This window comes from Mesoplodon densirostris, chromosome 4, assembly GCF_025265405.1.
Source record: "Mesoplodon densirostris isolate mMesDen1 chromosome 4, mMesDen1 primary haplotype, whole genome shotgun sequence".
Taxonomy (NCBI): domain Eukaryota; kingdom Metazoa; phylum Chordata; class Mammalia; order Artiodactyla; family Ziphiidae; genus Mesoplodon; species Mesoplodon densirostris.
The window spans coordinates 83,951,319-83,977,864 of NC_082664.1; the positions used below are offsets into that span (position 1 = coordinate 83,951,319).

Below are 26,546 nucleotides of genomic sequence, written 5' to 3' on the forward strand. Positions count from 1 at the left end.
GTGTTGAAGAGGATTCTATAGATAGATGCAACCATCTGATCACTTCATTGATCTTTTACATTTCATAATGAAACAATATTTTGTTATAAATTTCCTTCTCTCTATTTTTTCTTTAAAGTTGGAGCTTTGTTGTGTATATTCATTTAAAAATTATTTGTTTAGGTACATGATATTATGTACAACTTTAGCTCAAGATAATTAATATTTCATTTAGGGATTTTTGTTATAAAAAGGGAAAGCCGGAATCTGATCGTTGAGAACTTGGTAGAATCACAATGTTTGCTAAGACAACTCAAAGAAGTCTTTTTATTTCTACTATTTATTGTTATTATTATTTTTTAAAGTTAGCATTGTTGCATAAATTGGTTTTAGGCAGGAGAGCCAATTGCCTCCGGGCCGGGAACGTTTTGTCCCCCAGTGCCAGAGGCACTCCTAGGCAGTCCAGGTTGAGAGCCGGTCGGAACCTTGGCGCCGCGACGCCAGTTTCCGGCGGGCTCCTTAGAGCGCGGAACAGCTTTGGGCCGAAGGACCATGAGAGGGCCGGAACCGGGTCCCGAAGCTACGATGGAGGGGGACGTGCTTGACACTCTAGAAGCGCTGGGGTGAGTAGTCCTGGGACCGCCTTTCCCCGAAAACGTAAGCTGTCCCTCCGCTTGGCTGCCTCAGTCTCCTCCCCGTGGGCCTTCGCTGAGCTCTTGCCGCTCGGTGCAGGCCTCCGTCCCTGCCTCGCTGCCTCCGGCGCAGACAGAGTTAAGAGAGAGGCGGGAGAGAAATCCGCTTCGGGGGTGGAGCAGGCCCGGAGAGCTGGGGCGCTTGGCCCCCTCTTCCGAACTCCTTGCCTCGGAACTCCGCAGCTGGGACCCGCGGCGAAGGCGCGGAGGGCCCCGGCTGGCAGCACTCCTTTGGGGAATTAGTTGCTGCCCCGCAGGTGGTATTATTGTTGACGCTCCGGGGGAGAGGCGCTGGAAGCCGGAGTGCAGCTGTCGACTGTTGTCTCCTACCTTGTACAACCTGTGGATTAATTAGGGCGCGGGAGCGAATCTCCTGCTTCCTTGACCCGAGAAAGGGGTTTTAGTTCAGTGCAAGTCCATTCATTTCACCGTTCCTTCCATTCATTAACAACATATTAATTTGGTGTTAATCTGTATTCATTAATGCGTATTTGTGTGCTAGGCCGAGGAAGAAGACAGTTTTCAGATTACGAGTAGATTACCTAGTCGGGGACTATAAAGAGTCTACTGGTGTTTGCAATTCAGGGTGGTTAAGTGCTATGAGAGCTCCTGGAATGATGTTAATACTTGCAAGCATGGGTATCAATACATGCAAAATAGTCTCTCCTTCAGCCTCATCCTGTTTTTCTTCACAGCCCTGGGGTCCCTATCCCGAATTATCTTGTCCTGAACATTTATTTATTGTCTCTTGAACATCCACCCTCCCCACCCTCCACCCCCTAATACACAAAAGTCAGCTCCAGGAGAACAGGTACCTTACCTGTCTTGTTCCCCAAAACATCCTACAACCAGATCTGCTACAATAAATAGTGGTTGGATGAATGGGTAAATGAATGAAGAAAAGTTCAAAGCAGAGACTGCACAGAGGTAAGCATAGGGCCAGATAGTTGCAAGTCAAAAAAATACACATTAATTAAAGACATTGGAGCCATCTGTGCAATTGTGTGCCCTGCCACATCTGGAGTTTCTTGGATAGGATAGGCTGTGCCTTTGCAGTGCTATCGTGAAGCTCGAACCACCCTCTCGCCCCCCTTTATTTTTCTTAAAACTGCACTTGCTTCTCTATCAATTGCTTCTTTGGGACCCTGATAGTACCTACTTTGCAGCGACTCATTGTTACAGAGCCTAAATATCCTGAATAAATATTTGTCAAGTGAAAGAACAGAGCCAGTGATTATTTAGGGGGCATTTTTACTTCTGTGAAATCCCGTGGAAATTTTCACGTAACTTGGTTAAGGAAGTAACCAACACAAAAAGTTAAAATAATTAAAGTGTTTCGGACCCAAACGTTTTGAGCTCCCAAGTATTCCAGATAAGACTAGTGGGATTCTATAAATAGTTTTTGAAAAATGGAAAGTCAGTGCTTTTTAAAAATTTCTTTCATTCTTTGAATTTGTTTATATTATAGGTGTTTTGAAAAATGAAGTTTGGTATAAACTTGGCTTTTATCAAGGAAAATTATTTCAGATTATTCACTATAGAAAGTAAAACAGTTTACACACTTTAGAACTGATTTTTCCTGGAATAATTAAGGACAAGATTTTGAAGTTTGAATTTTCCTATAATAATGAAAAGTGAAAAAAGAGTAATTGTTTATTTACAATATGTGTTGTAATTGAACATGCGTTTCAAAATCTCCATGTAGATTGTGAATAATGCATTTTCTGTTGTGATTAAAACATTTAGGATATCAGTGAAGGTACTTCAGTTTATCAGATAAAATAGGAAATTAAAGGGAGCAATTAAAAGGGAAAATCTATATGAAAGAACAGTTTAGAGATGTAGTACATTATAAACGAAAACAGGGTAGTAATAACTTAGTTTCCTAATCTGTGAAAGGAGCACGCTGGATCAGATTTCGGAAGTCTCTTTCAGTTCTGACAATCTATGATTTTGTAGAACAGTGTATCTCAACCCTGGTTATACATCAAAATCATGTTTAGAGCTTGTAAAAAAATGTTTCAGTCTGGTATATATCACCAGCTGAGTGAAGCATGATCTTCAGGGGTGCGATATAGGCATGCATATTTTTAAAAAGCTTCACAGCCTAGGTTTAGAACCATCATTGTGGAGGGAAATTTATTTCACATATTTACTGAGCACAGCTGTATATTGGACGCTGTTCTGAGAAGTCATTGGTGAGCAAAACAGACTTGGTTCCTGTCCCAATGGAGCTTACAGTCTGGTGGAGAAAAAGACATGATCACACAAATATTTATAAACTAAAATAAGTGTTTCAAAGGAAAAGAACAGGGTGACATAATGTGGCAGGAGGACCTATGTAGTCTTAGGGGTTAGTGACAGAATACTGAGGAAGTGACATTTGAGTTGAAATAGGAAGGGTGAGTAGGAGTTAACTAGGTGACGTTGGCTGGGAAAGGAGGGCAAAGGTGTCTTTACAGTGAGAACAAAATATGAAAGACCTTAAAGTGGAAAGGATCTGCCACATTAGGAGAACTGGTAGGAGGCTGATGTAGCTGGAGGGCAGAGAGCAAGGACCAGTGTTAGAAGATTGGATCAGCAAGGAACAGGGCATGCAGCACCTTTTAGGCCATGTTGAGGATTTTGTTCTTTGTCATGACAGCAATGCGACATGATTGAAGAATTTTAAATAAAAAAGGGAGTAATTAGATCAGGGGTCCCCAACCCCCGGGCCATGGGCCAGTACTGGTCTGAGGCCTGTTAGGAACCAGGCTGCACAGCAGGAGGTGAGCAGTGGGTGAGCGTGGAGCGAGCGAAGCTTCATCTGCTGCTCCCCATGGCTCACATTACCGCCGGAACCAACTCCCCTACTCCCCCCGCTCCGCCCCACTCTGTGGAAAAATTGTCTTCCACAAAACTGGTCCCTGGTGCCAAAAAGGTTGGGGACCGCTGGATTAGATGTCTAGTTTGAAAAGTTACCTCTGTCAGCAAGGTGGAAAATAGATTGGAGAATTAGTTAGTAGTCTAGGCAAGAAGTGATGGTTGCTTAGTGGCAGTGGATATAGAAAGAAGTATATTACTGGTCTTAGTGATTTGATTGGCTATTAGAGCTGAAGGAGATGACAGTACAAAGGATTCATTTCTTCAACAGGTATTTATTGAGCAACAAAATAAAGTGATACACTTTGGAATCTCAATTGGACAGGGAAGAAAGTGAAGACAGCCGGGGGAGCTAGGATATACAGAGAATGTGGAGGGACCATAGGAACTGAAGTAGAGATGATATTAAGTGTGGTCAAAAGAGCAAGCTGGAAGGATAGATAGTAGGCTATTGTCAGGGAGTGACGTTCAAATTAGTGATTTCGGAAGTGACGTAGTTCCAGGTGATGGCATGATTTGGGCGTGGCTTACTTATGTGCAGTGGCAAAGGTTGGAAAAGAGGAGGTTAGGGAATTGAGAGCTCAGGGTATTGGAAAGGGTATACATGTGGACTTTGAAGAAACTCAATATAATTGAAAAAAATAGGAATGGGGAGGAAAAACTGAGCACAGGGAATGTTGAAGAGTGTCCAAGAGATTGATAGGTGAAAACCACGAGAGAAAGAGGGTGGCAAATCTAACTGGCCTGAGCCTGGAGAGAGCAGGAGATATTTATAAGATAATGAGGGAGTCGATCAAAAAATGGGCAGAAGATCTAAATAGACATTTCTCCAAAGAAGACATACAGATGGCCAAAAAGCACATGAAAAGATGCTCAACATCTCTAATTATTAGAGAAATGCAAATCAAAACTACCATCACCTCACACTGGTCAGAATGACCATCTTCAAAAAGTCTACAAACAATAATAAATGCTGGAGAGGGTGTGGAGAAAAGGGAACCCTCCTATACTGTTGGTGGGAATGTAAATTTGTGCAGTCACTATGGAGAACAGTATGGAGGTTCCTTAAAAAACTAAAAGTAGAACTACCATATGAGCCTGCAGTCCCACTCCTGGGCATACATCTGGAGAAAACCATAATTTGAAAAAATACATGCACTCCAGTGTTCATTGCAGCACTATTTATTATAGCCAAGACATGGAAGCAACCTAAATGTCCATCGACAGAGGAATGGATAAAGAAGATGTGGTGTATTTATACAATGGAATATTAGTTATAAAAAAGAATGAAATAATGCCATTTGCAGTAACATGGATGGACTTAGAGATTATCATACTAAATGAAGTAAGCCAGAGAAAGACAAATATCATATAATATCACTTATATGTGGAATCTAAAAAAAGAATGATACAAAAATGAACTTATATACGAAACAGAAATAGACCCACAGGACATAGAAAACAAACTTAATGGTTACCAAAGGGAAAAGGGTATGGGTGGGGAGGGGTAAATTAAGAGTTTGGGATTAACATATACATGCTACTGTATATAAAATAGGTAAACAAGGACCTACTGTATAGCTCAGGGAACTATACTCAGTATTTTGTAATAACCTATAAGGGAAAACAGTCTGAAAAAAAATAGATATATATGTACATATAACTGAATCACTTTGCTGTGCATCTGAAACTAACACAACATTGTAAATCAACTATATTTCAATTAAAAAAAGATAATGGGGGAGCAGTGATATGGATGCTGTATTGGGAAGCAAGGAGGACAAAATCCCCACCATTTGACCGTCAGGCACTTAAGAGTAAAATACCCAAAGCTAGAGGTAGTAGGGATAAATCTTTCTGAGAAGACATTGACAGAATAGGAGAGTTGTTGTTTATGGATGGAACATATGGAAGAGTTTGAGAAGCAGGAAGAAGTGGAGAGCTGGATCAGAGGCAAGCCAGTAGGGTGGGTAAATGACAGGGGGAAAGAAAGGGTCTAATATTTTATATGTTGTCCAATGAAAATAGAAAGCAGAAACTAAATTAGACCCTGGCTGTGTCTTCGTTAAGGTTTACCAATGGCCCTACTGGACTGAAGGTTTGGTTCACCCAGCTTAGAGCAGTGTCAGATCGGCAACTGTGGTTCAAGTGTGCATGGCCCTGGGGGAGTCTAGGCCTAGGGGAGGTGTCCCCAGTTACTACTAAGTTATTACTCTTTGGAGTTACTCTTTGGAATAAGAGTAGCACTTTCCTAATTAAATAAGAATTTATAGAACAAACTAAGCATGATAATAATACCTATCTTATAGGATATTGTGACAATTAAATAAGGTAATATACATACAGCACATAGCACTGGCCTAAGATTAGTTTATAAATGTTAGTTACTATATGATTATGATTGTTATTAGATATTCAGGTTTGTTAAATGCATTTCTTTTTTCTTTTTTACCTATTTTGATGAACTGAGGCATTAAAGCTTGTGTATTCAGGATTTAGTATTTTTGGTGATTTAGTAAATTTTTGCTGAATTTTAAAATTGGCATTTCAGTAAAAATAACTTACCAATAATATGAATTAGTTAAATTTTTTCAGGAGCTTATGATTATTGCTTTATTGCAGAAGTGAAAACAAGTAGGGGGAAATAAGATATTTACTATTAAGTCTCAATGTGAGGTGCTGTAAGACATGGTAGAAAGGTAATACAGGGGAACCAGTCTTGGTTGGAGGAGCAGAGACTGATGTAGTCCCAGCTGTCTTTACCTGGCTGCATTACCTGGCCAGGTTATTTACTTTGTTTCCTTATTAGTGTAGACAGAAGTTTGAGTTCACATGGAGCATTTGGGGTCAAATCTGGATTTAAATCAGAGTGTCATCATTTATCTTCTGATATTATCTTCTGGTCCTACAGAATTAGGATAATAATAACTTCAAATCATTGCTGTAAAGAGTAGATGAATTGGAATATTCATCTGGCCTGCTACTTAAGACAGGTATACTAACCTTGTTGAGCCTTGATTTCTTATCTGCACAACGGGGCTTTGAAAATACTCACCCTTCGTGAAATATGACCAGAGAATTTAGAGAAAAAGAAACGCAAATGGCCTTTAAACATATCAAAAGATGTACAGTCGTGCCATAAGAGAAATGTAAATTAAAACTATACTGAGATACCAGATGGTCAAAAATCCAAATGTTTGACATGAGTCAAATGTTTGGTAAGTTATGGGTAATGGATACTCTTCTACTTTAATGGTACAACCCCTGTATAGGCAAATTTAACATTATCCAGCAAAGTTGGATAGCCATTTACCCTTTGATCCAGTGATCCCACCTCTAGAAATCTATCCCAGATATACACTGACAAAAATTTGCCCAATTTTTTTAATAGCAAAGCACTACAAAAAACCAAAATGTCCTTCAGCGGGGGCATAGCAAATAAAATATGGTATATCCAGACAGTGGATACAACTATAAAAATGTTTGAATAGTATCTCTACAGATCTCTAGTATATATAAATATGTGTCTGTGCATGTGTGTGTGTTTAAAAAAAGGAATAGAACAGTAGATAGTAGGCTGCCTTTTATCTAAAAAAGATACATTTATATATATATATATATATTTTTTTTTTGTGTATATATATGTTTATATTTTAAAACATTATGGTTTGACAACCCCAAACTAATAAATACGGTTTCCTGAGGAAGGGAGGAAACAGAGTACTAGATGGAACAGTATTAAGATTGCAAGCTAGAATTGTCTGAATGTACCTTGTTTTTGTTTTAGACTTTGAAACCGTATAAATGTTTTACATAATTGTAAAGCAAAATTAAAATGAAAGCAAAATTAAAATGAAATCAGAACAAAAAAAGAGAGACAAATCCCTAAAAATTAAAAGCAAAATGAAAAAAATATCTATCAGTGTATTGAGTAGGAGGTTTAATCACATGGAAAGGAATTGTTTTTCTATACATCCTTACTGGAATATATTCTAAAGATAAAAATATAAATTGTTTTCATTAATTTTATTTTTAGTAATAATGCTGTTTTTTTCTATTCTGAAACTATGTAATTTATGTTATTTTTATATTTACTAGGATTCTGTAAATGTCATAAAAAACCAGCATTTTCATTGTAAGAGAAAAATAGATAAAAATATAAAACAGGGGGCTTCCCTGGTGGCGCAGTGGTTGAGAGTCCGCCTCCCGGTGCAGGGGACACGGGTTTGTGCCCCGGTCCGGGAAGATCCCACGTGCCGCAGAGCGGCTGGGCCTGTGAGCCATGGCCGTTGAGCCTGCGCGTCCGGAGCCTGTGCTCCGCAACGGGAGAGGCCACAGCAGTGAGAGGCTCACATACCACCAAAAAAAAAAAAAAAAAAAAAAAAAAAAAAAAAAATATATATATATATATATATATATATATATATAACAAAATAGGTAAAAACCCTATAATTCTAAATTTGAACTGGAAATAGCAGTGTGAACTCCTGATATAATTTCTTTTAAAAAGATACAGATACAGTGACTAACCTTTACGACCAGATTGGGTATTCTAAATACCATTGAAGAGAATCAGGGCTTCTTGGAGAAATGGCTGATTACAGATATAGGGGAGGAACATATTGTCATAGAAAGCAAGGAAAATATTCAAAGAATAATGGGGACAAGTCCAAGGACTCATTGAGTAACATGAATGCGCTCCCACTAATCAGAGATAGGACAATTTGAGTATCAAAAGAAAAATAAATACAATGGATTAAAACCCATCAACTGTGCTAAAACTTATAAGTTTAATAATGTGGGGGAAAAAAAGCTCAGTTACAGAAAGAACAGTAAAAGTAGAAAACTGGTATCAAATTCAATTAAGATAATACGTAAAAATGGTTTGAAAATTTAAGGTTCTATTCAAATACACTTAGTAGCAGTGTTTACAAGTATAAAATTATAAAAGAAATGGTTAAGGTTAAAATAATCTCATATGTCCTCAGTTTTAATTTTTTTAATTTAAATTTGCATCTGTTCTTTTTTCACTATATTACCTTTTTCTTATTCTTGTAACTAGTATAGTTATTAGACTCTATTCTATTTGACTTTGTTATATGTAATATTTATCTTAAAATTGGTTGATAATTTTACTAAAAAATTTTAAAACAAAGTCAAATGTTAATTATATAGAGCAGAAATCAGCAAACTATTTCTGTAACAGACCAGATAGTAAAAATTTTAGGCTTTACTGGCCACACTGTCCCTGTCACAAATACAGGAAAACAGCCAGAGAGAGTTTGTAAATGGGTACAGTTGTTGGCTGTGTTCCAATAATATTTTATTTACAAAGACAGGCAGCAGATGTTGATTTAAAAGTATTAGGTGTATTAGGGTTTTGTTTGTTTGTTTGTTTTAACCTTTTATATCTTCCTTTCTAGGTATAAGGGACCACTGTTAGAAGAGCAAGCCCTTATAAAGGCAGCAGAGGGTGGACTATCTTCACCTGAATTTTCAGAACTCTGTGTTTGGTTAGGCTCTCAAATAAAATCATTGTGCAACTTGGAAGAAAGTATCACTTCAGCTGGTATTGCTATTGAGTTTTATTTACTTTTCTGTTTACTAATAAAATGAAATGATAGGTTATGATTTACAGTTTTATCTATAATGTGCTTACTGTACAAAGAAGTGTCATTACTACAAAGAACTTCAATACGTGATTTAAATATCTTTGGATTAAATTTTATATTGATTAATCCAAAATTGGTTCTTAAATTTATGCAAGATTATAAATAATTATTGTTTATCTGCTGTCTTGAACTTAGTATTGTTCTTTAGAAAAAGAAGAGTCTGAATTTGGTTATTTAAAAAGTTTAATTTTTGAATAGTGCTTATTTTGAATTAAGGTGTTTTTTTCCCTAAAGTATACATATATGTAATCCCTAATTTAAGTTGTATTACCAAACCTATAACTCAGGACATGGATTCACATAGGAATACATTTATAAAAAAACTCCTGTACTAGCTCACAAGGTTTATTTAATTCACTACTGTATTGGTAGCTGGAGTTCTTGTGGGTCTTTGGTAGAATTTCAGACAGTGTAATAAAATGAAAAATAAAATTTGGGGGGGCATTTGCTAGGAGACCAGTAGCCTTCCCTTCTGATGCTGTCCTTACTTTTAGATTGTTTTTTTCCATGCCAAATCTAATAGAATTCACTTGAAGCTAAGTAAAATAAGCTGAATTCAGAACTTATGACACAAGTTCCCACATAATTAGATGATGAAAGAAAGATAAGTGCTGAGGCTTAATTCGATGATAGCATTTATTATCCAAATCCATAGAAATACAATAGAAATGTATCATTTGCTCTGAAGCCAATTAAGAATTATAGCCATAATAATGCTTTTAATATTTCAGTTACTAACATAAAATATTTCCATTTTATCTGCCTTTATGGAAAGCCCATTGGAAGATATAGAGATTTAAATATAAAAATATTTATAATTTCATGATTAGATACTTAATGTTCTTGAATTTAAGTGTTGCTTTCCATATGTAGAAATATGTTTTGGTTACTTTGACCTAAGCTTTTGGGGTCACACATTTAAGGATTTAATGTCAAAGTGAAAATTTGGAATTGAATATAAATTTAAAATCAACTAGTGGTAGATTTGATAGTATCAGATTACATGGTAAATAGTAAATATTTAGTAAATGTTTTATACCTTTTCTTGTTTAAAGGGAAAGATGATCTAGAAAGCTTCCAGCTTGAGATAAGTGGCTTTTTAAAAGAAATGGCATGTCCATATTCTGTACTCATATCAGGAGATATTAAAGACCGTTTAAAAAAGAAGGATGACTGTTTGAAACTTCTATGTAAGTTATGTTTCTTTGAACAATTTAAATGCATGTGTTTAATCTGGTTTGTGTTATTTTCAAGTGAAGATTTATGAACTTTAATTAGTGAAGCATTAGATATTTTGTGTATTAGAAAGTTTTTAATACTTGGCTTAAAATATGAAGCTGACTCAGAGATTTTTATATAAATGTAGTATAAATTCTACTAATGTACTCTTTAAGATTTCTAACACTTATGATTTATTTGGCCAATATAGAATGCCCAGTGTTTGTGACTTGTATGGTACTTCAGTAATTTTTCCTTCACCTAATTCATCTCTTTACATTTATGACTAATTGGCTTAAGTGGTGATCTCCAAACTCCTATTTAATCTTAAAGCTCTCTGAAACTAGGCTGCTAAGCAGATTATTAGATGATAGGCACTGAATGATGGTTCAAAAATATTTATTGATCACTTTCTACTGTACCAGAAACTGCTCTAAGCATTAGGGATATATCAGTTTAAAAAAAAAATTGTGCCCTTGTGCCACTTGAATTTTAGTGAGTGTGGCCTATTTTCATCAAGGGTGAATTTGGAGTACAGATTACCTATATCTAAACAATTACTATGAATAACATCCATTTATTTATTTTGGCTCCCTTAAAATTTTTTAAAATTCGGTTAGTTTAATTTCATGCTATTTTGAAAGTTCTATAAGCGGTGACTATTTGAAAGAATTTTTCTAACATCTTCTATTATTGAAGATTTCTATTATTTTAGGTTGTACCATTTATAAAAAGATGCATGTGATATATTCCTCTATGTTCTAGTGTTAAAATGTTAGTTTCATTAGAGCAGAAATCATGTTTATGTGTTTCATTAGAGCAGAAATCATGTTTATGTGTTTAACTAGCGGTGGTGTTGGAAGTGTTGACGTTTGAATTATCTTGTTTGTTTTGGGGAGGATAAAAATTATGTGCCCTTCCCCCATTTCTTACACTATTTCCTTGTCTTCCTCCCATTCAGTGTAAGTCACTGATTTAATGAACCATTGTTATTAATGGGAGGTCACAGTAACCCTTAGGTGTATTGGGACAAAAAGGAAGGTAAGAAGCACTGGCCATGAGGAACTTGCATATAGATATAGGTAATCCTTAGATTACCTTATCCTTACCTTAGATATAGGTAATCTGTAATTCTTTATGTTAGTCAGTGAGAACTGTGTAAACCATCATGTTTCCCTTTTTGCCTTTGCTTCTAAGAAGCTCAGCAATAACGGTAATATAAGTTTCTGGTCCAAGTAAAAGTAAAGAGGAGATCTAAGAGAGGTTGGTATAGTTTTTTCTGATTATAAAAATACATGCTCAGGAGGTGGGGTGAAATGGGGAATTGTTAAATGAGTACAAAATTTCAGTTGAGGAAGGTGAAAATATTCTGGAGATGGATGGATGGATGGATGGTGGTGATGGTTATACAACCGTGTGAATGTACTTAATGCCACTGTACACTTAAAAATAGTTAGAATGGTAAATTTTATGTTACATGTTGAAAAAATACATGCTCATCATAGAAATCTTACAAAGTAGATAAATATGAAAAGAAGAAAATAATTTATAATTTCACTCCCCAGAGAGGATCATGAATAACTTTTCAGTGTATTTCCTTTTCCTTCTCTTTTTCCTTTGTACACACATATTTAAATAAGATTGAGATCTGTTACAGATGTAGTTCCTGCTCTTCCTCTTCTTCATTTAATGTATTGTGAGCATTTTCCCATCACTTAGTATTTTTTGAAAAAATAATTTAAATTGGCTACATAACATTCTATGCTACGGACATTTTTATTTAATATATTTCAAATTTGGGGGTATTTGGATTTTTCTAATTTATTTATTCATCTATCTTTTTATGGCTATGTTGGGTCTTTGTTGCGTGCAGGCTTTCTCTAGTTGCGGTGAGCGGGGGCTACTCTTTGTTGCGCGGTGCGTGGGCTTCTTATTATGGTGGCTTCTGTTGTTGCAGAGCATGGGCTCTAGGCGCGTGGGCTCAGTAGTTGTGGCTCGCAGGCTCTAGAGCGCAGGCTCAGTAGTTGTGGCGCACAGGCTTAGTTGCTTCACCGCATGTCAGATCTTCCCGGACCAGGGTTTGAACCCATGTCCCCTGAGTTGGCAGGCAGATTCTTAACCACTGCGCCACCAGGGAAGTCCCGATTTTTCGATTTTAAATTAATTTCTTTGTTCATATTTTTGGTTACTTAGACAAATATCATGAACATTTAAAAAAATTCTCTGGTCTAGATATATTGCCATAATTTGCTCCAGAAAGGTTATACCAATTCACAATTTTACCAGCATCTATTTCACCTTTATCTTTAGTTTGACTACCTTTAAAACATATTGATATAATAAGCTTCTTCATGTTCTTTTAGAATTGTTTGCAACTTGTGTAAAATGAAAAGGGCCACATTCCTTACTATGTAGAGAGCTTTTATAGAGATAAAAACTCACTGGAAAAATATGTAAAGTACATAAGGCATGAAAAGGCATTCTACAGAAAAAAGTTTTTAAAAAATTGCTTCTAAACATGAAAAGATGCACAGTTATCCCCCAGAGTTAAAGAGTTACAAAAAACAAACAAAAAAAAGGATACGATTTTTCACTTACCAGGCTAGCAAATACCAGAAAAAAAAAGTCATAATACAAGTCTGGGGGGAGTAAGCATTCTCATATACTACAGGCATTGGAGTGTGGTGGGAGAGTAATTGGTACAATCTTTTGGAAAGGCAAATTTTCAATAACACAATTAAAATTCACCTCTCTTTTGACTTGGCAATTCAATGACTAGGAGTTCATATTAACTGTACAAAGATATATGAAAAGAATGTTCATTATGGCATTGTTTGTAGTAGTTAAATAGAAATGGTACATCTTTGCAGTGATACCATTCTATAGCCGTTAGAATGAGAGTAGATAAAATGTGTAAATATGGAATGATCTCTAAGATATATTGGTAAATAAAAAATATACAGAACATGTATCATATGCTCTTGTTTCTATAAAAGAAATAAAAGTGCATAGATGGTAGAGACATATACTAAATACACACACACACACACACACACACACACACACACACACACACACGCGTGCGCCTAAAAATATGCCCAAGAAACTAACACTGGTGATTGCCTCTGGGGAGGGGGAATCTGAGGATCTGTGGTGGGAAGAAGACTTTTCACTGTATTATTTTCCATCTGTGAGGATTAGCATTTTAAATACTAGACTGAACTCTTGTTTGTACTGTTACATACAGCATGTTTCCATAGAACAAAGACAGGCTTCAACCATGGTTCTGCACAAAATATAAATTTTTGAAGAACTGGTGATCTGCTTAATGAAGTTAAAAAATCAGAGGGACCTTGGCATAGTCCTCATATGCAAAGTTTGATAGATGTTGGTCTTAACTTTTTGTGGGTTCTTTACACTATTGTGTATAGATTACATGGAAAAATCTTAAATTAGTGGCTCTCAATCCTGCCTGCCCATGAGAGTCACCTTGGGTCTAAAACCACACAGATTCCCAGATCCTACTTCAGACCTACTGGTTCAGAATCTCTGAGGGTGGGACCCTGCTACTTGTACTTTTAAACAATTTCTCAGATATTTTTTCTGCTCAGCTGAAGTCGAAACTGTTGTATTAAATTGTGTGTGTGTGTATAACTTTAACTAAACAAAAACAAACCCCAATATCTTAACTGTACTGTTGTAAAAGTTAATTTTAAAAAAGACTAATGATTTAAGATAATTTTTTGCTTTCCAAAATGATATTTTTTAGGCTTTTTAAAAATTGAAATACAGGGCTTCCCTGGTGGCGCAGTGGTTGAGAGTCCGCCTGCCGATGCAGGGGACACGGGTTCGTGCCCCGATCCCGGAAGATCCCACATGCCGCGGAGCGGCTGGGCCCGCGAGCCATGGCCGCGGAGCCTGTGTGTCCGGAGCCTGTGCTCCGCAACGGGAGAGGCCACAGCAGTGAGAGGCCCGCGTACAGCAAAAAAAAAAAAAAAAAAAAAAAAAAAAATTGAAATAGAGTTCACATAAAATATTGTTAGTTTCAGGTGTACCACATAGTGATTTGACATCTGCATACATTATGAAATGGTCACCATGGTAAATCTAGTAACCATCTGTCCCCATACGAAGTTATTACAGTATTATTGACCGTATTTTATATTGTGTGTTACACCCCCGTGGCTGATTCCTTTTCTATCTGGAGGTTCGTACCTCTTAAGCCCCTTCACCTGTTCTACCCCACCCCCACACCCCTTCTCTCTGGCAACTACCCATTTGTTCTCTGTGTATATGAGTCTGTTTCCATTTTGTGTTGTTTTGTTTTTTCCATCTAAGATTTTTGAATGATTTTTAAAAATATGGCTGTTGAAAGGATGAAATAAAATGGTGACAGTGAAAGGACTTGTGAACAGCCTGGGGTGGTCTGTCTTAAAGGCAGTTTTTCAAATTGCTCTGTCTGCTTAATAGATCAGTTAAAGCTATACATTCTCCCCTGGCTTGAGCTGTGCATATCAGAGAGAGAATATTTTATTAGTCTTACACATTCTTAAGCATTTTAAAATTGTTGAAGTACAGGTGGGTCTCTCCTACTAGGCTTTAAACTCTTTGCAAGTAGGCACTATTTAGAAAAAAGATTCCTTCTGCCCTCTTTATTATTATTTCTTTTTATAATAAGAATATTTAATGTAAGATTTACCATCTTAGCAAATTTTTAAGTGTACAATATAGTATTGTTAACTATAGGCACTATGCTGTAAAGTAGATCTCTAGGATTTACTCATCTTATATAACCAGTATGTATCAAACTTTGCTTATGAGGACTATGCCAAGGTCCCTCTGATTTTTTAACTTTGGCTCTGTTGGGTCTTAGTTACTGCACGCGGGCTTTCTCTAGTTGCGACGAGCGGGGGCTACTCTTTGTTGTGGTGCGCGGGCTTCTCATTGCTGTGGGTTCTCTTGTTGTGGAGGACAGACTCTAGGCGCATGGGTTTCGGTAGTTGTGGCTTGCGGGCTCTAGAGCTCAGGCTCAGTAGTTGTGGCGTACGGGCTTAGTTGCTTCGCCGCATGTGGGATCTTCCCAGACCAGGGATTGAACCTGTGTCCCCTGCATTGGCAGGCAGATTCTTAACCACTGCGCCACCAGGGAAGTCCCGGTCCCTCTGATTTTAAAATTTCAATAAAACAGATCACCAGTTCTTCAGAAATTTATATTTAACGAATATAAAATTTATATTTAACTAAACTCCTTGTTTCCTCCTTCCCTGGCCTGGCAATCACCATTCTACTTTCTACTTTAGGAGTTTGACTGTTTTAGATTCCTCATAAAAGTGATATCGTTAGTATTTGTCTTTCTGCGTCTGGCTTATTTCACTTTGCACAGTGTCCTCCAGGTTCATCCATGTTGTCACAAATGGCTGGATTTCCTTCTTTTTTAAAGCTGGATAATAATTCCGTTGTATACCTATACCACATTTTCTTTATCCATTCATCTGTTGAAGGACACCTAGGTTGTTTCCAAATCTTGGCTGTTATGAACAATACAGTAGTGAATATGGTAGTGAAGATCTCTTTTGAGATCCTCATTTTCGCTCCTTTGCATGTATACCCAGAAGTGGGATCTTTAAAGCATTCTTGCACATTTTAACATTATTTGTTTTTCCCTTTTCTTATTATAGTATTTTTAAGTACAGAGCTTCAAGCTTTACAGATATTACAGAACAAGAAACGTAAAAATTCTCAATTAGATAAAAATAGTGAAACTTATCAGGAAGTTCAAGCTATCTGCGATACCCTTGGTATTCCCAAATCAACAACTTCTGACATTCCACTTATGCTGAACCAAGTGGAATCAAAGGTATTGTATTTTTTTTATTTTTCATTTCCCCCAAATTCAATTAAATGCTGATATGTAAATGTTGAATGAAAAATGAAAATACAGTTGACCCTTGAACAATGTGGGACTTAGGGGTGCTGACCCTCTGCAGAGTCGATAATTAACATACAACTTCACTGTTGTCCCTCTGTATCTGCGGTTCGCATTTGTAAATTCAACCACCTGTGGATCGGATAGTACTGTAATTTTATTTAGTGAAAAAAAGTCACATATAAGTGGACCAGCACAGTTCAAACCCATGTTGTTCAAGGGTCAACTGTATTTCCTTTAAGTACAAGATACACATTCTATTTAAAGAAACGTTTATCTTCGTGTAAACTAAATTTTGGATTTGGAGTTAATATGCACGTGACCTAATTTGACTATAAGTAATATTCAGGAATCAGATCTTAATGAGTCAGTGCTAGGCTTTGTGAAGGTTTGCCCTGATAGAAATCCTTTTACAAATTTAAGGGTCCCTTTCCTAAACAAGGTTGTATTACAGTATAATGAAAGAAGTAGAGTTATCCTATGAAGTCAAAGGCAAACTAAATTTCTTTTTAATGGATGTTGTTAATAGAATTGCAGTGTGGTTGTCTTTGGCAGTGAGCAAAGAAATGCGCAATTTCTGGTGAATAAGTGTTTAGTAAATGTTTGTTGTATAGTGAATAAATGAATGAGTACCCTGATGGAGTAGTTAAAAACAACTAAAACCTGTGTACTTCTAGCTTTTTTTTTTTCAGTTATTAAACTATCCTTGTTCCCAGTCAAGCCATCGATTAGAGAGAATGATGCTCTCACAGACCAAATTCTGGCTTAATTCCTAGGTTTTGTAGGAGTCCTCTAGGGGAATAATACCAGATTCATTTTTAAGGAAAAGAAAATTCTCACCCTCAAGAATAGGTACTAAAACTCTGTTTTTAGACATGCTGTTTTAAACTAAATTCTTGAATAAAGTACTCTTTGCATTGATAATTTATGAACTGAAAAATAAAAAAGATTTGTCTTACTGAATGTCAGAGAATTTTAGTATCATTAAGGTGAAAACACAGTATAAAAACTTCTTTTTTTCCCCTAGAACTTGTAAACCAAAGAATAAGCCTATGAATCCCAGCTCAGAAACATTGTGTAGAGTTAATAAATTGCTCTTCAGAATTTGTTTCTCTGCATTAAGAATGATCTGGGGTTGGCTAAAATATCTGGGGCTATTTCAAATTGAGACAGATTTCTAGACTCTTCCTAATCTCCCAGTGCTTACACATATTGATCCCAGAGAGGTTTTTTCCTTTTATGAGTTTCAGTTAGAATTTAAAAATACCCTCAAACCTCTTTTCCCTACTTAAAGCAGGCTGTAATGCCTGTGTTCAAGTGCTGGCAGGCTAATTATAAGGTAGTAGTTACTATGGCCATCATGGCTAAATATTTACCTATAATGACTTACTTCTCCATTCAGTTCCTATCAAAAGCAAAACTTTCCATATTTTCTTCTATGTATGATGTGTCCAGAAGACACTTTGTCACCATTGGGGAGGAAATTTATCATTAGTTTTTAGCTCGAAGCTGTTCAAATGTAAATCTAAAGTAATTATAGTAATATTAACAGTGCACATACAGCATTTACTGTGCTAAGTGTTTATATGTAATAACTCATTGCATTCTTACATCACCTATAATGAAGTAGTAATATTATTATTTACAACAGCCATTTGAGAAAATTGAGGTACTGAAAGATTTAATAATTTAGACAAGCAAGTTTCTAAGTAGTAGTAGTGGTAGACTGGAGTTTCAAACCCAGGTGGTCAACCTCAGAGTCTGCTCTTAACTCTCTCTTGATCACAAGTAGTTCTCAAAGTTATTAAAAACTGTTATCTAATGTTGAAATACAGGAAATGTGATTATATGTGAGAAACTTAGGCATGCATTCAGAGTCCCTCTTGAGTAAGGGGTTATGACTAAAACTTTTAATAGTATATAAAATATCGAAATCGAAGGTATTTACAATAGTGAGGAACCTACAGAAATGGTATGTTTTAAGAAAATAATAATTCTTTTCAATGTGTAAGAGTAGTGTCAGTAATCACTGTTGTAGTGGTAGATTTACTGTGATGTAAAGCTTAAGCTTTGGGACCCCCTAATTTGCACAAGTTCTTTCTAAGCTCATTTTTCAAAAATAGCTTTCTCAAGATATAATTTAAGTGCTATAAAATTCGCCCATTTAAAGTGTACAACTCAATGAATTTTAGTATATTTACAGAGTACAATATCATCAAAATCTAATTTTAGAACATTTCCATCATTCTCAGAAGAAACCATGTGCCCATTTAGAGTCACTTCCCATTACCACCACCAGTTTCCAAGCTAATTTTGTGTTCATAATTTTTAATTCTTTTTAAAAGAGGTCCCCAACATTAAATAAGGTTCATACTCCTCAAAATGTGAACTCTTCCTGATTATTTTCTCTAGTTACTTTATAACTAAGCAACTGTAAATATTTCATTCTGTTTGAATGACCTCTGATACTGCTAAAGCAAAAGCAAATGTCTAAATCTTGTTCACCAAAATAAAAATGTTTCAAGTAATTCAAATCAGTGGCTTTGCAAAAGTAATGAAATGTGTATGTGGCGACTAATTGAGAGGGCTTGCTCTCCTGTGTTGTCTTGCTGAACAATGGAATGTGTACAAAATATTTAATTGAGTAAAACCAACATACTCAGCAAAGGTTTTAGTATCCCTTTTGAGAATTTGTCAGCATGTAAGAGCGTGCCATCTTAAGAAGAAACTGAATTTATTTCACATAAAACATTATAGATTCTCATAATAAAACCTTTTAGTAGCTACTTCTTTAGTTGTCCATGTACATTATCTCTTACTCTGGAAAAGGTGTGCTATAGCTTGAATTAATGTAACTAATGCTTCTTTGAGAAAGATACTCTGCATTGTAGTGATATTCTTTCCTAGTATGTGAAGGTATATTTTAACTATTTCTCTTTAACATTTTATTAATTTTCTAGCATTCAAAGCGTTTTAAGCAAGAATAAGATTGTTTTAAATTGGGATATACATTTTCACAATCTTTTATGTTTAATTTTAGGTGAAAGATATTCTCTCACAAGTCCAGAAAAATCACGTGGGAAAACCACTGCTGAAAATTGATTTAAATCTGGAACAGGCGGTAAGTCACCCCCCACCTTTTATTAGCTTTATGTAATTAAAGTAGTGAATATGACTTAATTTTATAGATGGACATCTAGATTTTACAGTGTGTAGCATGCATTTTTTATATTGGAGAATTAAAATGGAATGATATTCTAGAACAGTAGGTCCTAACATTTCTTCACTCAGATTATTAATTTAAAAAAAAAAACCTGGCCAAAAGTATTCATAGTGCCTAATATGTTAGCATAGTTGTAATTTGAAAAGTGTAGTAGCTCAACGCCAACAAGATGGGAAGTTGTTGGTATTTTCTTTCCTTATTGGTCCAGACTACTTTGCAGGTAGACGTTTTACTTAAATTAACATGTTTGATTGAAGATCAGGTAAACTGTACCAATTGTAGAGTTTAATCTGTATGTTTAATATCTTCCAAATATTTTAAATGTTCTATCAAATATCTTTATTATTTAAATAATTTACTGTAAAGTCTCATAGGATCAGAAAATGACCATTAAGTACCACCTTTTGAATTAATAGGAAGTATTGACCACGATTCTGAAATTTCTTTTCGTGCATAATGAGTCTAAAGGTTATGATTTTTGTTTCCAAATTCTTTAGGAACAACTGGAAAGAATCAACGATGCCCTTTCCTGTGAATATGAGTGCCGTCGGCGGATGTTGATGAAACGATTAGATGTAACAGTGCAGTCCTTTGGATGGTCTGATAGAGCAAAGGTATGGCTGTTTTTCCATTTGTGTCCTGTAGGTGGTACCCTGTGACAGCTCTTCAGCCTCTCTTGTCTGTTAGGTAACGATGCCACATTTGTACTTTATCACTCTGTCTGAAGCTCCTGCCCAGGCCAACTGCTGGTCTTAAATAATGATCCTGGTCTTGTATAAGTCCCTGTTTGCAAATATCTTAATTTCTCCCCATATCTTTCACGTTTATTTAAAACTCATAGATGTTGTGATTTATGCAAGGATATACATAAAAGAAGGCATCATATGTGATAGTGAGATAGATATAGTGAGCAACCGGTCAAGAAAGAAGGATTTACTGCTAAACACCCTACAGTACACAGGATAGCCCTTCACAACAAGATCTGTCTGGTCCAAAGGTCAAAAGTAGTGGTTGACAAAATCTGTTTCTGATGATATGAGATCAGATTTTTCTTTATACATAATATATTGTTATTTTCATTCAACAAATAGTTGAATGCCTACTCTATTTCATGTACACATTAAAGGATATTTATTAAAACATATATTCAAACAGCAAGTGCAATGTGGCACACTGTACACAAGAAGAGGTGATTCTTCTGTAAGCATCACGCCTGTCTGCTTATTGTGCTTACTGCTGCTTTGTTTATTTAACTAATGTGAGGTTCATTATTCTTTTTTCAGTTTTGCAATCTGGTTAAAGTAACACATCACTCCTCAATGTTATCCTGTCTAAATCTTCTCTGATAAATAGCACCTGTCTAAAGAAAGCACCTGCTCAGAAGCAGTTTTAGACTCCCTGTTACTGTTAAGCTTGTGAGAGGTCACCCAGGCTGAGAGGAAAGAAATTAACAGACAAGCTGCTACTGTGTTCTGAAATGATGGGACTGAGGCCCCGTATTCTCTGGTTTCTCTCCTCATGGTCTGTGCAGTCTTTCCAGTATAGTATGTCTCTCTTCCTATTCCACAGAGGGATTAAAACCCTTTTTTCCCATTTGATATATGTCTAAATCCTTTTATTCAACTGTCGAAAAAGTAAAATACTGATTTTTTTCTTTAGAAAAAAAAAAAAGAAAGAAGGATTTAGGAATGAATCAGGTAGCACTGATGCCTGAACAAACCTTATTAAAGGTGGCTTAAGGCTGTGGAGTGTGTTCCAGTTGAAGAGGGGGTTGGAGGGTGGGGGCATGAAGAGGGGGTTGGAGGGTGGGGGCATTCCCAAATATGAATCTCTTCAGGTAGTTTTCTAGAGAGCTGTCACCTATCATTCCCATCTTATGCCTGTAATCTGTACCCAGGCGTCGTCTGGGATCCTCCACTCCAGACTGTAAGCTGGGACAATTATAGGAAAACATTTGCTTCCCCTGTTTGGAGGACCATTGTGTCCTGTGCTCCTTGATGTCCAGTGTCTGAAAATCACTGGTTCACATGGGTTGTCCAGTTTTATAGTTGTTTCAGGTAGGAGGGTAAATCTGTGCCTGTTACTCTCAGATATTATTATTATTATTATTTTTTTGCGTTACGCGGGCCTCTCACTGTTGTGGCCTCTCCCGTTGTGGAGCACAGGCTCCGGACGCGCAGGCTCAGCGGCCATGGCTCACGGGCCCAGCCGCTCTGCAGCATGTGGGATCTTCCCAGACCAGGGCATGAACCCGTGTCCCCTGCATTGGCAGGCGGACTCCCAACCACTGCGCCACCAGGGAGGCCCTCTCAGATATTATTATTACGTTCTTTGGATTAACTGGGCAGTTGTCCTGCCCCCATATTGTATCAACTGGGGTCATTTATGCAGCTTCATTCAACTGATACCTGGGCTGGGTTGGGCTGGAACATCCAAGACGGTTGCCTCACATGTCTGGGTTTTGCTAACTGTTTCTTGGGGTGCTTCACTTGTCATCTTGGCTCTTAGGTGGTCTCTCTCTCCATGTGGTGCCCCACATTGGTTTCCTATGGCTGCTGTAATAAATTAGCACAAACTTTGTGGTTTACATAATACACATTTATTTTCTTACAGATCTAGAGATCAGAAGTCCTAAAATGAAGGTATTGGCAGGGTTTCATTCCTCCCGGACACTTCAGGGGAGAATCTGTTTCCTTGCATTTACTAGCTTCCAGATACCACCTGTGTACTTCAAAATCAATAGTATAGGATCTTCCAGTCTTTCTCCTTCTGCTTCCATTGTCACATGCCTTCTGCTGTCTCTCTCTTATCAGGAGCCTTGTGATTACTCTGGGTTTACCCAGATAATCCATCTCAAGATCCCTAACTTAACTCGCATCTGTATCTTCAAGGTGACATATTCACAGGTTCCAGGGATTAGGATGTGGAGATCTCGGGGGAACCATTCTGTTTACCAGGTGTCTTCTAATTGGAGTTTATTTTTTTCCTGCATTGTATTTTGTTATCATATGCGGCTGCTGCTTTTTTCTTTTCTTTTCTTTTCTTTTTCTCTTTTTTAAACATACTTTTAAAAATCAAGTATTCTAATGAGTCCTCTTTTCTATACTTTCCCTCCTAAAAGCTTGTATCCTTCTACTGCAGTTTGGGCTGTTTGTGTGCCTATCCTTGGCTACTCCACTATTTCCTGGATCCCATGGCCTTCTCTTTCATTGTTTATTCCCTCAATCTGCCATAGTAAATCCACAAATAACTTCCTAACAAAGGGTGCATAGGAGGGATTTTTCTGAACCCTTGAATTCTGAAAATATGTTTATTCTGCTGCCACATTTGATTGATAGTTTGGGTAAATATAAAATTCTAGGTGGAAAACATTTTTCTCTAAGAATATTGAAGGCAAAAAAAAAAAAAAAGAATATTGAAGGCATTGCTTCATTGTTTTCTAGCATATAGTGCTGCTGTTGAGAAACCCAGTGCCATTGCCTGTCCTTTTGGATGACCTTTTATTTTTCACTGGGAGCTTTTGGACCCTCTTCTTTTTTTTTTTTGAGAATTACATTTTATTTGACAGACTTGCTGAGGACTTAAGCCTGGAAGACAGCCTCTCAGATGACTCTGAGGGACTGCTCTGAAGAGGTAAGGGAGGAGCCAGGATATATAGGAGTTTTTGCAAGAAACCAGGTAGTAGGAACATCAAAAGATCATTGTTAAAAAAAAAAAAAAGAAAAAAAGATCCTTGTTAATTAAAGAAAAACTGGGACTTCCCTGGTGGTTGGACTCTCTTCTTTATCCTCGGAGTTCTGAAATTTCACAGCATATGTCAGTCTGGGTCTTCCTGAATTCATTGTGCTAAACATTAGGTGGGCATTTCAATCTGTAGACTCTTAGCTTTTATATTTCTCTTTTAATTTCTTCCTTTTTGTTTTCTCTTTCTGAAATTCTTGTTATTCAGATATTAGACCCCCTGGATAGATCCACTTGAGTTGCTTTATTTTTTTTCTCATTTTCTGTCTCTTCCTTTTTGATTGACTTTCTTGGAAATGTCCTCAATTTTATTTTGTGCTTGACACTAAATTTTTGTTTCTGCCATCATTTTTTCATTTCCAGGAATTCTTTTTGCTTCTTGAGTTTTCCTTTTTCATGTTTTTTTTTTCTTGTTTTATGAACGTGCTATCTTCTTTAATGGGAATGAAAATTTTTTCTTAAAAAAGGTTTTTTTTTTCCCCCTTTAATTATTTCTGTCTCTTCCAGGGCAATTTTTGGTTTGTTTTTCTTGGTTTCTCTCTCGTGGTGGCTTTCTTCAAATCATGATGGTCCTTTGTTGTCCATATTTAAGAGAAGACACTGAAAAACTGATTGGGAACTGTAGTCGTTGTAGTTGTAGGCAGGCGGACTCTCAACCACTGCGCCACTAGGGAAGCCCCAAGCCTCATTTTTTTCTATACATTCTTCTTCTTTGGCCAGAGGAGGAGGAGTGGCCAGAGGAGGAGGAGTGGCAACATGGCACCAGGGATTGGAAGAATAGACTATTCCACAAATAGACAGTTAACCCCTATTTTTGGCTCCCAGTTTCATTTTCTGTGATGTTGGTTCCCTTCTTACCTGTATCCCCTTTTTCCATTCTCTTTATTATAGTATATATGTATTTTTTTTATTTTTAATAATTTAGTGTGTTTGAGAAGATACCTTTAGGAAATATCTTGATATTTTATCTTCTCATCTTGGTCATTTTTCATCATGTTTTAGGACAAGGAGGTTGTGTTTTTGTTGTTTTTTCCTTAGTCTGGAAGATTTTTTAAATATTTTTTTTCTCAGAGTATAGGTCAAATTTTGGCCTTTCATGCCATCCTTTTCAATTGATTATATGAGTATATACATTTATACCCTGAGTTTTCTTTTCTTGTTAAATTTAATATATCTTTATCTTATTCTCCCTATTTCATGTGTCTGATGTTGTTGAATGACTCATCAAATATTGTTCTACAGCATTTAAAATCTTTTGCATACAGATATACTCTATTGATTGACATTGAGTTTTCCTTTAATTTTGTCTTCTTTGACCCTGTAATGAAATTTTTGGCAGCTAAATTTTTGTTCATGTCCATGATATATTCCTAAAAGTGGAATTTCTTGATCAAAGAATATGCATTATAATGCTTTTGATGCACACTCTAGAGTTGCCCTTCAAAAAGATTATACATGTTTATTAGTATGGTTAATCTGATTTCTCTGTTACTTTGCTGGTATTGAAATAGGACTGAGTATACTTTTATAGTTTGCTTTTTTTTTTTTTTTACTGAATATATTGTGATCATTGTCCCATATCTCTAAAAGTTCTATTTCAGTGTCCTTTTTAAATTAATTTTTAATTAATTTATTTTTTGAGTTATAATTCACCATCTTAAAGTGTACAGTTCAGTGGTTTTTAGTATATTCACTGTATTCTGTGCCATTATCTAATTCCACAACTTTTCCCTCACTGCCAAAAGAAACATGCACCTATTAGTGGTCATTTGCAGTACCTTCACCTTCCTTCTCTGACACTCACTACTATAACTTACTTTCTGTCTCTTTGGATTTGCCTGTTCTGGATATTTCATATATATAAGGAGTCATACAATACGTGGCTTTTTATGTCTGGCTTCTTAGCATAATGCTTTCAAGGTTCATCCATGTTGTCCTATGTAACTGCACAATCAGCCCTCCATGTCCGCAGATGTGAAACCCATGGGTTCCTAGGGATTCCTAAATGGAAATTTACTGTGTGAAAGGTTATGACTCTAAAGCTCTTGATTCACATCACCAAATTGTTTTTTTAAAAGTTTGTATGAATTTAAGCTCCTACAAGTAGGGTAAATGAAATTTTGCCTTCACTTTAGCTTCTTTAATATTTAGAATATTATCAATTTTATGGCTACCTTGATGGTTAAAAAAGACTAAATTGTTTTAATTTGTAGATTTTTTATTAGTGGTACAGTTGAACTTTTTTTCATAAGCTTATTAGTCATTTGAATTTCCTCTTTTTTGAAATTTCTGTTTGTGTCTTGTCTTTTTTTCCCCTTAAGGTCTTCCTGTTTTCCTTCTGATTGAGCTTTTTATATATTAAGGAAGTTAGCTAGTTGCTTTATTTGTTGAAAATATTTTCCCCAGTGGTCTTTTGTTTTATGTCTTTTGATGTACAGAAATTTTAGTCTCTAATATGGTTAAGTTTTTCAGTTTAAAATAAAACTTTAAACAGTGAACTCTTTCTAAAAATTTATAATTAATTTTTTTATTGGAGTATAGTTGATTTACAATGTTGTGTGAGTTTCTGCTGTACAGCAAAGTGAGTCAGTTCTACATATACCTATATCCACTCTTTTTTAGATTCTATTCCTATATAGGTCATTACAGAGTATTGAATAGAGTTCCCTGTGCTATAAAGTAGGTTCTTATTAGTTATCTATTTTATATATAGTAGCGTGTATATGTCAGTCCGAATCTCCCAATTTATCCCTCCCCCCTCCCTTTCCCCCTTGGTAACCATAAGTTTGTTTTCTACATCTGTGACTCAATTTCTGTTTTGTAAATAGGTTCTTTTGTACGATTTTTTTGGATTCCACATATAAGCGATATCATATGATACTTGTCTTTCTCTGTCTGACTTACTTACTATGATAAACTCTAGGTCCATCCATGTTGTTGCAGATGGCATTATTTCATTCTTTTTTATGGCTGAGTAATATTTCACTGTATGTATGTACCACATCTTTGTTATCCATTCCTCTTTCGATGGACGTTTAGGTTGCTTCCATGTCCTGGCTGTTGTAAATAGTGCTGCAGTGAACATTGGGGTGCATGTACCCTTTCTAATTATGGTTCTCTCCAGATACATGCCTATTAGTGGGATTGCTAGATCATATGGTAGTTCTACTTTTAGTTTTTTAAGGAACCTCCATACTGTTCTCCATAGTGGCTGTACCAATTTACATTCCCAC

The 26,546-nt window shown here is 36.2% G+C and overlaps 1 protein-coding gene across 1 annotated transcript in view; it reads left to right on the forward strand.

Annotated features, from left to right (window-relative positions):
• The first annotated feature begins 494 nt into the window (after nt 1-494).
• FAM98B (family with sequence similarity 98 member B) overlaps nt 495-26,546 on the forward strand; it is a 35,797-nt gene continuing 9,745 nt past the window's right edge. The window contains exons 1-6 of the mRNA XM_060098286.1: nt 495-602; nt 8,957-9,102; nt 10,261-10,395; nt 16,102-16,280; nt 19,390-19,470; nt 20,070-20,186. Coding sequence (XP_059954269.1) covers nt 532-602; nt 8,957-9,102; nt 10,261-10,395; nt 16,102-16,280; nt 19,390-19,470; nt 20,070-20,186 — 729 coding nt within the window. The 5' untranslated portion in view covers nt 495-531. The remainder of the gene's footprint in view (nt 603-8,956; nt 9,103-10,260; nt 10,396-16,101; nt 16,281-19,389; nt 19,471-20,069; nt 20,187-26,546) is intronic.